Below are 15,009 nucleotides of genomic sequence, written 5' to 3' on the forward strand. Positions count from 1 at the left end.
TGAAAAACTAGGTTTACAGGTTTTTTTTTAATTTGCAAAACATTTTTTTTTTTTTTATATCTATAATATATTATGCTGACGCGATCGTCATCAAATTTAGTTATTGGAAACAGTTTTCTCCCGAAATGGAATTTTATAGAAAAAGTACCGTTATTTCGTTAGGATCGCAAAGATATTCTTCCCTCTAACGTGCTTGGGAACAATTTGTCGTTTCTGCTACTAACCAAAGAGGTATACCAATTGATTTTAATCGAATTAAAGTTTCAACGCTCAATGGACAAATAAAGTTTTGACAATCAACTGTCTGAGATAAGAGGTAGTCGTATAAAATTGAAGATTAAAATTAAACTCAGTTATCAAAAATAATATATATGTATTACATTAACCTTCATCAAACACTATCTTTTTACCCTGGAACGGTAAGATACCTGATTGTTTCTTTTTCGCCTCCCACGATGGATGCAATTTCTCAACTTTAGTTTCTGCAGCATCATTATTTCTCCCCTTAAACTTATCATTTCTGCTCTTAAAATCATTCCTATCTTCGCCTGGTTTGTCATTTCGTCCTTTAAAATGATTATTTCTACCAAATGGCTTGTCATTTTGATTTCTAAATTGATCTTTACCATTAAATCGTGATTCATTTCTATTCTTCCCATCATTTCCTTGATTATAATTATCATCTTTATTTAGCTTATTTCTTAAGTTATTTGTTCTATCTGAATTACTTTGTCTGAAATCTTTTCTAGGTTTGACTTTAGGGACATGTCCAAACATTGCTGCTCTTCTTTCTTTTCTATTACCTTGTTTATGTATTTCTTTGACTTCATCAGGCTGTCTTGGTTCTGCTACTGACAGGTAGTTCTCGCCTGTAGATGTGATAAAGAATGGATCAACTATCTTTGTCTCTTTCACTTGAGACTCACTTGACTCTTTCTTAAACTTCCTTGACTGTAACTTGTCATTTAAATTTTTATTCTTATGCATATCTTTAGGTTTTATAGGCTTTTTTATTTCTGGTTTTCTTCTATTCTTTCCTAATTGTTCAAAGGTTAAGGCAGACGTTATACTCTCATTTTGCTTTATATTGACTTTAACTGGACTGGGTTTTATAAATTTGCCAAGAACTTCTTTCTTTTTACTCTGTGGTTCATTATCTGTACTATTTGACTCTTGGCCTCCTTCCATTTTAGTTTCACTTTCTGCTTCACTTTCATCAGACTGATTTTCTTGATTACCATCTTCTTTATCGTCTTGATCATCTGAATTAGCTTCCTCCCCATGCGAAATATCTTCTTCGTCATCTGATTGGACTTCTTTATCAGAATTAGCATTTTCATCAAGTTCCATTTCTTCATCATCCGCAGATATTTCATCATCACTCTCTTTGAAGTTTTTAGATGTGATCTTTGGGGCATCTTTAACTTTACGGGTGTTTATATCTTCAACATCCCATTCTCCTTCTGCATTAACGACCTTTTGTTTTTTATCTAGAAAAGATAAAAATCTAACTTTTAGAAAGTATTATATTATTTTAAAATAAAATAGATACATAATATTCTTGCAAAGCCACTTGAGCGATTATCAGACTGGCTGCGATTCGCACGCATAGGTTTGTCTCGCTAAAACATCGATGCGACGTGCGAATCGCATCTAGTGCAGTAACGGGACAAAACCAAAATTTGGTGTGGGCAATGTACATTTAGCGAGGCACAACGACACATGATTAAAACTTTTAGAACACCATTTGACTGTGATCCTTATTCTTTCAGTAATATATGTTAAATATCTCAAAGTGGCGCCATCTACTATGGCACAGGCCAAAGGGTGTGGCGCCATAGTTCAAAAAGTTTCCGCCGTACCTTTGGCCCACGCTCTAGTAGATGGCGCCACTTTTTGATATTTAACAAATTTAACACATACCAATGAAAGAATAAGGATCAAAGTCAAATGGCGTTCTAAAAGTTTTAATCATGTATCGAATGATGGCAGTAAATGTACTAGGGCACAAAGTTTACCTTTACGATCTACATCTTTTTCAAATTATCTTTGCTAACAGGGAACCAGTTATCTGACATTTCAAGTACTTCTGTCTAGGGCTATAACCGCAAAAATCGAAGTTCGTCAATTGCGGGCATTTTTCTCTGCCGCTCTAATTAAGTCTCTTGACGACCGGTCTGGCCTAGTGGGTAGTGACCCTGCCTAAGAAGCTGATGGTCCCGGGTTCAAATCCTGGTAAGGGCATGTATTCGTGTGATGAGCATGGATATTTGTTCCTGAGTCATGGGTGTTTTCTATGTATTTAAGTACTTATAAGGAGGTATCGTGCTCAGACCACAGGTGGATTCGATTTGACATTCAGGTAGAAACACGAGCAGCAGTGCCCAGGCGGAACCCACGCAAGATGAATCGTGACCTTTACACGGTGCGATTGTCTACAACATTGAAACAGCTGGAGGGTCCCCTTAGAATAGAAGGCACAGCGGGCATAGAGGAACAGGTAAGCATTCTCACGAGCACCATTCTGGATTGCTACCATCAAGCATGCCCCTTATCGACCCCACCGACCAGAAGCAGAGGGAAAAACAACTGGTGGGGACCTGAGCTGGAGAGACTCAGGGGCAAGATGAGGAGGCAACTGAACAGAGCTATGAACACAGGCGCTGACGAGGACTGGGACAACTATAAGTCCACCAAGGCTAAATACAAAAAACGTCTCAGGTACAGAAGCACAAACTCTTGGCGCAAATTCTGTACAGACATCGAGACCACCACGCAGGCCAACAGGGTAAGGAAGGTCCTCTCCACCAACTCGACCATAACCTTAGGATCCCTGCGTAAGCCAGACAACTCTCTCACAAACTCACCGGAGGAGGCGGAATGGGTCCTAGTGCAAACGCACTTCCCGGACTGCGTGATATCGCACCCAGTAAGTTGGAACGAGAGGGAGACAACCACCCCGACGGAAGGCGAGTGGCTACAGACTTATGAGGTAATCAGCCCGCAGCGCACGCAGTGGGCCCTAAACAGCTTTGACTCCTTTAAATCTCCAGGTATGGATGGGATCTTCCCTGCGCTTCTTAAATGGGGCGGGGAGCATCTCACTCTGAAGCTGACCATCGTTCTGCGCGCCTGTCTGGCACACAGATACGTGCCGAAGCAATGGAGGGAGGTCAAGGTTATCTTCATACCGAAACCAGGTAAAAGCGACTACTCGAACCCCAAATCCTTCAGGCCCATCAGTCTGACCTCTTTCATGCTGAAAACATTAGAGGTTGTGTGACAGGTACCTTAGGGAGAGGGTGCTAATTAATGTGCCCTTGCATCCAAACCAACATGCCTATAGCCCTGGCAAATCTACAGAATCGGCACTTCATGCAGTGGTAAGTAAGATTGAGGTGGCGATCAAGAACAGATCCATGTGTTTAGGAACCTTCATAGACATAGAAGGGGCTTTCGACAGGACCAGGTTCAGCAGCATTACAGCAGCACTGGTAAGACATGGCGCGAATGCAGTTATGACAGAATGGATAAACAACATGTTGAGCCAGCGAACCATCAAACTCGGGACGGGCGAAACACAACAAGCATTAGTGGCAAAAGGATGCCCCCAAGGAGGAGTCCTATCACCACTACTATGGAACCTGGTGGTGAATGACCTGATCACCACACTAAACAACAATCACTATTACACAATCGGCTATGCTGACGACATAGTGATACTGACGAGCGGCAATCATTCAGGTACGGTATGCGATGTTACCCGCTCTGCACTAGCCATCGTGGAGCGCTGGTGTATTAACAACGAACTCTCAGTCAATCCCAACAAAACTGAGCTGGTTATGTTCACCAACAAACGCAACTTGGGAAACTTCTGCCTTCCCAAACTGTTCAACACTGAACTCCAACTATCTGCAGAGGTAAAGTATTTAGGGGTAATACTTGACAGCAAATTGAATTGGAGTAATCACTTAAACGGCAAAATTGACAAAGCCACAGTCGTATTCTGGCAATGTCGTAGAATGGGGGGTAGAACCTGGGGGCTAACCCCCAAGATAACTCTATGGCTTTACCAGGCAGTCATACGACCAATAATAAGCTACGGTGCAATAGTCTGGTGGCCACGCACCAAACTATCCACAGTTGAAGCTAAACTACAACGACTCCAGAGGTTGGCCTGTTTGGCGACTACGGGCTGCATGAGGACAACACCAACCGCGGCCCTGGAAGCTTTACTGGGCCTGCCGCCGCTGCACCTCTTTATACAACAGGAAGCGCTAGCTTCGGCGGTACGTCTCAAAATATCGAATCTCTGGAGACCACCCAGGGTACCACACACCGAGATCCTCTACGAGGCGATAGGTAAGGAACCGCTAATAGAAGCGGTGACTGACAGGATACCCAGGCAATACATCTTCGACAAGAAATACAAGATACAGTTACACGAAGAACCTCGTGAAGGACTTAACCCGAGAGAGCTGAGAATCTTCACGGATGGATCAAAGACAAGGTCAGGCACTGGCGCGGGAGTATTCTCAGAGGACCTAAACATACATATCTCAACACCACTAGGCGCCCACAACACAGTCTTCCAGGCGGAATGTATGGGCATCATAATGGCAGCACACGCAATCGTCTCAAGGAAAGTAGAGGACTACCCCATCCGCATACTCTCTGACAGTCGGTCAGTACTGCAAGCTCTGCAAAGTTATACTTTGACCTCAGGGCTAATCTACGAATGCCACAAGGCTCTGTCAGAGGTAAGCACCACCACCAGCGTAACTCTGCAGTGGATTAAGGGACACAGCAACTCGCGAGGGAACGATGCAGCCGACATATTGGCGAGAGGTGGCTCGGAACTGAGGGTGGCAGGACCGGAGCCAATCGTACCTCTGCCTTATGCCTGGCTCCGGAACATGCTGAGATGCAACACCAAGGTAAAACACCAACAGTACTGGTCTAACCTAGGCACGTGCAGGCAGGCGAAGGAGGCCCTCCCGACAATCGACCCCGGTTTGTCGAGGAGGCTGAGACAGCTGAAGAGGCCACAGCTCCGGCTTTTGACTGGGGCCATAACCGGCCACGCCCCACTAAACAAACACCTATTAACCCTACGTGTTACAGATAGCCCCCTCTGCAGAGCGTGCATGGAGGAGGAGGAGACAGCCGCCCACGTCATTCTTGAATGCCCAGGGGTGGCAGAATACCGGGCACAATACCACGGTTCCCCGGGGTCTCTCCCAGAAGTCGTCGGCAACATCAAGGGTCTGCTAGGCTTCCTGGTAGAGTTGGGTTGGCAGGAGTAGTGCCGTCAACCCACCATCACGCAAAATAGGCGCGAATTGCGACGTCGAGTTGCGGAAACCCAGCCCGCGAATACGAATAACGAATAACGAAGTACTTATAAATATTTATATATTATATATATCGTTGTCTAAGTACCCTCAACACAAGCCTTATTGAGCTTACTGTGGGACTTAGTCAATTTGTGTAATAATGTCCTATAATATTTATTTATTTATTTATTATTCATTCGTACGAGCCGGGCTTTGAACCCGCGACCTCCGGATTGCAAGTCGCACGCTTTTACCGTTAGGCCACCAGCGCTTTTTGCACACATCCACATACACCTTAAAAATATAAAAACAATACAAACCTCTCTTCATTTTCTTATCCAGCTTCGCCTCTCTTTTCAATTTCAACCGCTCCTGCCGAGACATCAGTAGATCCTTGATGGGAATGCCAGAAAAGGTGTTTCTAATATGTTTGTATTTCTGTTGCAGACTTTTGTGAAGTAATAGTCTGGCGCACGCCTTGTCTTGGTCTACCGTTGGCTTGTTTAAATGCTGTTGGAGCTCTCCAGCGTGAGTAACGGTAAACCTGGCTATGTCTCTGGGTTTGATTTTCTGAAAATACATTTGATAAAATAAAATAAAAACATATTATTAGTAACTTATTAATATACTAAACCTATGTTAATAACCATTTTATAATCTACTTATGTTATGTACAGTCGCCATCATATATATCGGAATATCGGAGCGGTCAAGGCGCTTAAAAATATCTGAACACTCACTCTAGCGCCTTGGCAATAGAGGTGTGTTTAGATATTTGTGAGCATGTTCACCGCTCCGATATAAGTGATGGCGACTGTACATTGACTATTATAAAATATATGCTTATGCATGTAGGCTACTCCAGTACTGCCAGAAAGCGCCATCTACCCTGTCCGCGACTGTGACAATCACAAAACATGTACGAACATGTACAGATAACAACAGCAAGAAAAAAAGAAATCATTAAATGTGCATCAGGAACTGAGCATAATGGGTTAAGTTTTGTGGGAACTGAATTGTCAGTTAAATGTTAGCACTTAACAAGCTAATTTAGATGAAAGGGGACAAACCTCCCCAAAACCGCCTTTCCATACATAGTCCCCATTTCCCACTCTGGCTAATAACATTATTGAAAATATTTTCACACAATTTGATGTATTTTATTCATAACTATACTCGACCATTTGATTTTTTTCGATTTTTCCATTATTATAAGATTTAGAAGCATTTCATTTTTTTTATGAAACCTGTTTTTCTCTCCTAATTTCTATAATAATTAAAAATAATTAAAAAATCAAGCAGTTGGGCATAGCTATGACTAAAATATATAAAATTGTGTAAAAATATTTTCCATAATGTCAATATCCAGGGAGGAAAAGGAGGACTGTTTGTTTGGAGACTCGACCGTCCCCTTTCCTTATATTATAGGACTCACCAAAATGTTGCAATATAATAATACCCGACTCTAAAAATGAAAACTATTGTATATTATTGTCTAGTGAGCACCCTAAAGTAATTAAAAATGACTAATATATTACTTTATGATTTTTTTTTTTTTTTTTTTATTATAAGCTGTGAACACTTGGATGCGAACACATCAATGTGCAGTGCTACATTAAGCACAGAGTTGAGTAGCGTGAGTGTGGTGTGTAGCGGCATTTAAGTGGCAGTAACGGCTATTTATACTGGAATAGATGGCGATATACTTTTGGCCTATACTTGAGTAGATGGTGTAAGTTTTATCTGGCAGTTAATTTATTTGTGCCATCCAATACTTTACTTCCTTATACTCAATTCTAGATTCAAGAGAGGTATGGGCATTGTGAATGTCATCTCGCTCTGCTAGGGCACAGCACAGCGGATGTCATTCCAGAGCTAGAGCAGAGCACAACTGGGGAAGTACCTCCACCTTACAGAAAATCGCAGCCAAATAACACTAGACCCTACTCATAGTGTTGTGTTCCAGCCGGTGAGTAAGGTTGCCAGAGCTCACCGAGGGGCGGGAGGGGGTTAGGGTCGGCAATGCGTATGTAACTCCTCTGGAGTTGCAGGCGTACATAGGCTACGGATACTGCTTACCATCAGGCGGGCCGTATGCTTGTTTGCCACCTACGTAGTATTTAAAAAAAAATTCTCTTTGGTATCAATAATAGTTATATTGATATTTCACTTTCTCAATCTCTTGTTTTTGCTCGAAAAAGTTCTAGGTCTACATATGATCCATTTAGTCAGTGGCTAAGGTGATAAGAGGTTACCTACCTTTATGATGAGAACCTCATTAACAGCTGAAGCTGCTTGCCTTTTAAACTTCTCTTTAAGTTTTTCAGGGGCCTCTTTCTTAACCTCCTTTTTCGCCTTCCTTGTGAGTTTGTGTATAATCTGTATCTTGGCCTGATTTAAATTTTTCTTCAGCTGTATAACCTGCAATGATTATGACAGTATTTAAGGTAAATAAATAGTATATTAAATGCTTGGAGTGAGTGTTGGCAATAGTAATCTAAAAATTGTTTAATATTAACATTTATTGAAATAAACAAAGTACCGCGTTGGGTTTTTCATTGATAACAGGGTAATATGCCCTTAGCTGGACATGCCTTAACTGTAGTTTCTGTGTCTTAAATACAATGCTTAGAGATGTTGGTGGCACTTAATTTAAGAAACAGAATACTAACCTCATTGTTAAATGCTTGTTTCACAGCTCCGACTTCCATTTTGGCTCACAAATATGAAAAAAGTACAGGCGAGAGGTTATGCTACGATATGTTTGAAAATGGCTGTAGATATTATTGATAAGTGAGCTAAAAACGAATTTTACTATTGGTATAATGCCATTTAAGAATTAGGAACATCTAGTAATATTTCTTGCAGAATAATTTAATTCTCAATTAACACGTAAAAAACTATCCACATATCCACAATCAGCATGCTGTGCTGACAATGACATTGACCATTGCTGACAATTGACATATTGATGACGATGACAGTTCTGGCTATTTCAGCAAAATGTTATACTGTGTGTAAAGTAAAATCTTTAATATTAACAGCAAAGAATTGAAGTTTGAAATTTTATTGATTGTTTCTTTGTAAAGTAAAAAGTTTCAACTTGTTAACCTAATACAATACTGTATATGTACAAAAAACTTGTTTAAGCTTTTGTTAAAAATAGTTCAATTTATGCTTGTTTATAAATGGCTCGAACGGCTCGATCAATACTTCCAAAATTTCGTTCGAAAACATCGATACCTTTAACATGTTTTATTTTTTATCATTGTCATTTTGCAGTCGTGACTGCATGATTCCTAAAATATTGCAAAAAATATATTAATTAAAAACTATATAATAAATCTCATATGAAACATTATTGTTTAAATAAATCAACAAAAGAAGGGTTGAACGCATATTAATATTATTAATACTACTCTTTGGTCGATCGCACAATGTTCGTTGTCTGTGACCTGTTTGTAATGATCTAATTTCTGAACGAACTAAAATTTTACAAATTCTTTCATCGGATCTGTCAATCCGTGATGTACGTAAATATTTTTTTGTGAAATTAAATTGTATTCTATTCGTTAAATCCTGTGATATTTCTCTTTTTGTGCATCAAAATTTACTTACTGTTTATTGGAGTGACGTAGTTCATTTCATATTTTCGTGCTTACAGTTCACGTTCCTTGATTTTTCAGCATGGCTCCCCGGTTCGAAATCGCGGTTGGTCTGCGGAAAGGCCACAAAACCACTAAAATCTCCGCCGGCAGGAAAGGCATTACAGACAAAGCCATCAAAATCCGCCCAGCTAGGCTAAAGGGGGTAAGTTTTTTAGAATACTTATCCATTCAAGGTTATGTTTGTAATTTGTGCATCATAAATAGGAAACTTGCAAAGATTGACCTCTCATTCCAGGGGGCCTACCGCGAAAATCGAAGTTCGACAAATGCCCATTTTTCTCTTTCACTCTAATTACGTTTTAGAGAGAGTAAAAGAGAAAGATCCCCGCAATTAGCGATTTTCGGTTTTCGCGGTAGGCCCCCAGTTCATAGACCGAGTGTAAGGTAACTTCGAAAACGTGGTAATTTTGATAATTGCTAATATCAACTAAACCAGGATCATTTCAAACTTCAACACTTGCGCTACTGCAGCTCTTGGCATGTTACAAATAAAGTGCTTCTATTTAGTAAACAGCAATTTTCAAGCTTATCCCGTTTTTGAAACATTTCATCCTTAATGTGGGCTAAATATATCATCAATGAAAGCCAGGAATTCAATAGTGATTTGTTAACTTGTATTATATTTATAAACTGTTGTTCAAACTGCTTGTAGTTATACCATTACGTATTTACATATTTAGCAGTTTCATATTTGTATGGTTGCAATTATCTCTTCCTCGCGTTGCCCCGGCATTTTGCTATGGCTCATGGGAGCCTAAAGTCCGCTTGTCAACTAATCCCGAGAATTGGCGTAGGCACTAGTTTTATAAACAAGCGACTGCCATCTGACCTTCCAACCCAGAGGGTAAACTAGCCTTATTGGAATTAGTCCGTTTTCCTCACGATGTTTTCCTTCACTGAAAAGTACTGGTAAATATCCAAAAATGATATTACATACATAAGTTCCGAAAAACTAATTGGTACGAGCTGGGGCTTTAACCCGCGATCTCGGATTACAATCTAGGCCAATGTATGATTGCAATTATTGAATTTTAGCTTGTTTGTGATTTCAGCTCCAGACCAAGCATTCAAAGTTCGTGCGTGACTTGGTCCGCGAGGTTGTTGGACATGCGCAGTATGAGAAGAGGGCTATGGAGTTGCTGAAGGTAATTATTTCATAAAATATTAGTCTGGCTAGTATAGGAGCAGTAAACTTTTGAAAAGAAGAGCCATCTGCAGAAATCATGAGGTTTAGGAATCACAGAGAGCTACAACTGTTGAATTGAATTGTCTAAGCCAGTGGTTCCCAAAGTTAACTGTGCTCCAACCCACCTAACATAAACTGCAATTTTTGGGGCTCAACTCTTGGACATCTTAAAAAGGGGGCAAAAAATATTATTGGTAACACTTAGATTTCCTAGTAGTTTCAGGGCAGACTCAATAGTTTGGGAAATGTGGTCTGAGCTAAGAACTCGGTATCAATATTTTGAGCCGCAATTTTATTGAATGTCTTAAAAACCGACCCCTGGTCTAGCAACTAAACCTTACCCCAGATCCTAAACTGACAGTTTTTTTGCCATTTGTCCCAACTGATGGCATTTTAGTGTGAAATTGGTGCAAAAGCAGGATGATTGAGCACTATGCAGTAGGCGGGTCCATGCGAGCATACGCGTGAGGCAATTTCTTAGTGCACAAACCGGCCAGTGTAGATGTGCCTTGGCCGAGGCGGCGCGCTCGGGCGTGGAAAATGTTTTGGTTTGCGCGCGAGGAACATGCCTCGCGCGTATGTTCGCTCTGTGTGGACCCGCCTTGTAAGTTGCTAATCGAATTGTGATTCTAGTATTCTTCTTCTGTCTATAGAAATGACATAAACTACAAAAACAATGCATATTCAAGATTATTCAGTGGCTGTATTCTATTACAAGTATTAATAGAAATTTAATATTCTAATCTAGTTGACAACATACCTTTGACCTTCTTTTTGCATTTTTTTTCCAAACTAGACATAGCTATTAAGCCTTAATGAATCAAGTTTGAATTCAATACAATCCCTTTTGGTGTCAAATCAAGGTGTAATGAGTTCCACACCCTGCTTTTTAAAGGTCTTGAGTTAACATGTTCACTGCCTAGTCTTCTTTTCGTGTCGTCATTCTTCGAATCAGGCCGGAAAATGTATTAAGTAAATCGTTGAATTTTCCTAGTCTTTTCCGATACTTTGGAATAATGTGTTTATGAGAAAATACTAAAAAAGGTAGCTTTTTTATTACGAGTATCACGACGTTGGCAAGCAAGCGCAAGTCTTGGCTGGTATTAGTGGTATTAATAAAATTACTGCCTAGTGTGCACTAGTTACTTTAGCTCAGATGCCAGACAACCCACCAGGTCAACATTTCCCGAAATGGGTACGGCTCGCAACCCACCAATGGGTCGCGAGCGAATATGAGTGCGCCCTGAAACTCTAGGGAATCTGCGCGTTATCAATACCATTTTATGGCCTCTTTTTTAAGACGGCTAAGAGGTGGGTCCCGAATTTGGCAGTTTTTGTTAGGTGGGTCGGAGCCCAGTCATCTTTAGGAACCACTGCGTTGCGTTTTTTTATTTTTATACTATGTCAATGGCAAACAAGCATACGGCTCGCCTGATGGTAAGCAGTCTTGGTAGCCTATGGACGTCTGCAACTCCAGAGGTGTTACATGTGTGTTGCCAACCCTAAAACTCCACACCGTTGTTGAGCTCTTAGGCAAGCTTACTGGCAGAAACAACACTATGAGTAGGGTCTAGTGTTATCTCAGTTTTCTGTAAGGTGGAGGTACTTCCCAAGTTGGGCTCGGCTCTAGATCTGGAGTCTCTAGAAATATTAATAAAACTACTTATGTGCAATTTCACAACATATATGGCAAAAAACAGGACCTAAAAGTTGAATATGACGGTAAAACTTTAGTAGAGAGCAACCAAGTATCATTTCTTGGAATACTTTTAGACGATAAGTGCTCTTGGAAATCGCACATCGACAAAGTATGTGGGAAAACAAACAGCTTTGCCTTTGCTCTTTGGCGTTTGACAAAAGTAACGGATAGACAAACTGCTATTCAAGCTTATCATGGCTACGTTTGCTCGATACTTAGATACGGGATTTTGATATGGGGTAACTCGGTGCATATAAATAGACTTTTTATCGCACAAAAACAATGCATACGCAGTATCTGTGACGTACGACAACATGTATCTTGTAAACCTTTATTCAAAGAGCTTAAACTATTAACAGTGCCATCACTGTATATATTCGAAATGTGTGTTTTAGTAAAGACAAATCCAAACCTATTTAAGAAAGTGAGTGATGTGTGGAGTTTCAACACCCGTTACCCAAATAACTTGTACTTGCCTAAAATAAAAACAAAATTATTTAAAAACAGTTGCTATCCGATGGCCATCAGATTATTTAATGCTCTTCCGAGTAGTTTCAAAAACTTGTCCTTAGGGGAACTGAAAAGGAAACTTTCACAATGGTTGCTAGAGGAATGTTTTTACTCTGTTAACGAATTCTTGAAGAGAAATGAAATTGCCCGTAGCTATTAAGTACCTATGTTAATTAATAAATTGATTATGGTTTGGTAATAATAGTTTAGAATAAGTTTATATATTTGCATGTCTTTACTGACAAAACATGTGAAACTTAATACCTCTGTTATAATACCTTTGTACTGACCATGTTTTAAGCAAATAAAATTTCTGATTTCTGGAATGACATCTGCTGTGCCCTACAACACTAAGGTTTGTTGCTATAGGTAGCTATAGATAACAACAGGCTACGCCAAAGGGCCCACCTAGCGGGCGCATTATGCCACTGCTAGCTGGGTGGACACCAGCAAATAAGTTTTTCTCAAACTTGCTATGAAATGATGACATGACTTACGTCAAATTAGGTCCGGAAATACTACATATCAGGTGCGATGAGTGAAGATGATATGTAAAGTAATTTCATACTGCCTTACACAGGTGTGTAAAGCAACCTTCTTTTGTTTTTTAACGTCAAATTGTGACACAACATCTTGGCATTCAACCATCAACAAATATAGGTACGCTACCGTTGCTTAGCAACGAATATGCACAACAAATCATATTCTTTCTCTTGTTGTGCATATTCGTTGCTAAGCAACGGCGACGGCGCATCGCGCAGGCGCGCGGACGTACGCGCGCAGGGCACCGCTGGTAGAGTGGCGAGCCGAGTAGGGCGCCACAAAACAAATTAACTGCATCTTTTGTTTTAACTGCAAGTTTGAGAAAAGCACTATACATATCTCGGCGAGAAACGGGGTTGCCGGCCGCGTATCTCTATCCGGCTTCGCTACGCTCAGCCGTCTATATCTACTTGGACTGCAACCCTACGTTTCCCGGCCTCTATAGTAATGTACTATTAATTTATGTATTATTTAGACATGTCCATTCACGATTGTGTATGTATGTTTTACTACCTAATGGTATTCTTAAAAGCATTTTAAGTTGCTTCGTATAGCTCGATTTCAAAAATAACAAAAAAGACACCTGTGTTATATTACTTATATTATAGTTAGACATTACAAAAGAAATTAAAAGTAAAGTGAGAGTCAGAATGGCGGGTGTACGTAAATAAAATTGAATGAAAACCATACCATATTTTTGTACCTAATTTGTACTATTTAGTACCTCCTTTAAAAAAATTGTACCTCACAGTGCATAAAGTTATCACCAAAAAAGAGTACAGCCGCCATCCTGACAGTAAGAAAGGCGGGTGTACTTTATTACGCTATGTTCCCGTGGTTATTGATAAATTCTATAAAAGCCAAATTTTTGTACCTCTTGTACCTTCATATTCAATTATAATACGAGTCATTTTATTTGTGGTTTCCAAGTTTTACTCGTTTTATATTTTGCTTGCTATTACAATTTTGCAGGCGTTATAATGTTTCAAGTTATCGATTTCATTTTTAAGAAAAAACGCTAAGGTACAATTATTTTTATTACGCCAGGATTTAGTACCTTTAATGTTTAATCAAAACAACCTACGTAATTTGGTCGGGTTCATTGTTACCCACCATAAAAACGGTGGGCCACAAAAAACGTCAATGTCACTTAGGATTTTATTTTTACGTAGACAAAAAGGACAAGTGAGACTATAACCAATAATAGCGCTTTCTCTGTTACTCCTACTGAAAGTTCCATAAGAGCATCTCGTTCGGTTATCTCCCCTCCCCCATTTCATCTATATTATTGTACCTCTATGATACAGTGTTAGTGTAGTGTGCGCTAAAACGTAACCCCCATCTGTCCAGGTGTCGAAGGACAAGCGCGCGCTCAAGTTCCTGAAGCGCCGCCTCGGCACCCACATCCGCGCCAAGAGGAAGCGCGAGGAGCTCAGCAACGTGCTCACGCAGATGAGGAAGGCCGCCGCGCAGGCGCACCACCACCACTAAACTAATAAACATTATACTGTAGCTACAGCGTTTTATTTGATACACCCATTGAGTTATTATTATTATAGATTAGACATACGAAACAATGAAATTGTCGCAATCGCAATGTGTACGCGTTTAGTTCGCGAGATTCACGCTCCGCTTCTATGGTTTGTTAAAACAACTCTGGCGCAAAATACTGGTTCTCTGTGCCGGTTCTATACATACAGTACGTAGTAATAATAGTTAATGAAAGGAAAAACCTTTTTAAGATTTTGGCCAGGTAGAAGTCATTTTAGCCAACATTTTGGTGGATCTAAAATTAAAATTCGGGTGACCAGCTTTCCACCCAATCGTGATGCTATTTTATACAAAAATGACAAGTCTGCTGGAAAAGTTCATTTTAGTATCTCGAGATTGTGAGTGTGCCAATATAGACATCAAATAAAATAGCACAATTGGATTAAGACCAACCTCGAAATCTCTAGAACAGTCATGAAATTTGTTATGTATATAAATTAGTCTCCTTTTTCATGCCCACACCATTTGACATTTGGGGACCTCGAGGAATCGCAGCGCGCAGCCATCTTGGAAAAT

At 40.1% G+C, this 15,009-nt stretch overlaps 2 protein-coding genes across 2 annotated transcripts; one reads left to right on the forward strand and one right to left on the reverse strand.

Moving 5' to 3' along the window:
* Nucleotides 1–353: 353 nt before the first annotated feature.
* Nucleotides 354–8,235, reverse strand: LOC133526946 (serum response factor-binding protein 1-like). Its single transcript, XM_061863805.1, has 4 exons — nt 8,009–8,235; nt 7,596–7,757; nt 5,657–5,906; nt 354–1,490 (listed from the first exon to the last, which is right to left on the reverse strand). The coding sequence occupies exons 1-4, from the start codon at nt 8,045–8,047 to the stop codon at nt 382–384; spliced, it is 1,560 nt and encodes a 519-aa protein (XP_061719789.1). The 5' UTR covers nt 8,048–8,235; the 3' UTR covers nt 354–381.
* A 563-nt stretch (nt 8,236–8,798) lies between these two features.
* Nucleotides 8,799–14,454, forward strand: LOC133527062 (large ribosomal subunit protein eL36-like). Its single transcript, XM_061863950.1, has 4 exons — nt 8,799–8,865; nt 9,023–9,146; nt 10,057–10,149; nt 14,293–14,454. Exons 2-4 carry the CDS (start codon nt 9,024–9,026, stop codon nt 14,431–14,433), a joined length of 357 nt encoding a protein of 118 aa, XP_061719934.1. The 5' UTR covers nt 8,799–8,865; nt 9,023; the 3' UTR covers nt 14,434–14,454.
* Nucleotides 14,455–15,009: the final 555 nt, after the last annotated feature.

The sequence above is a fragment of the Cydia pomonella genome, chromosome 17 (assembly GCF_033807575.1).
Source record: "Cydia pomonella isolate Wapato2018A chromosome 17, ilCydPomo1, whole genome shotgun sequence".
Taxonomy (NCBI): Eukaryota; Metazoa; Arthropoda; class Insecta; order Lepidoptera; family Tortricidae; genus Cydia; species Cydia pomonella.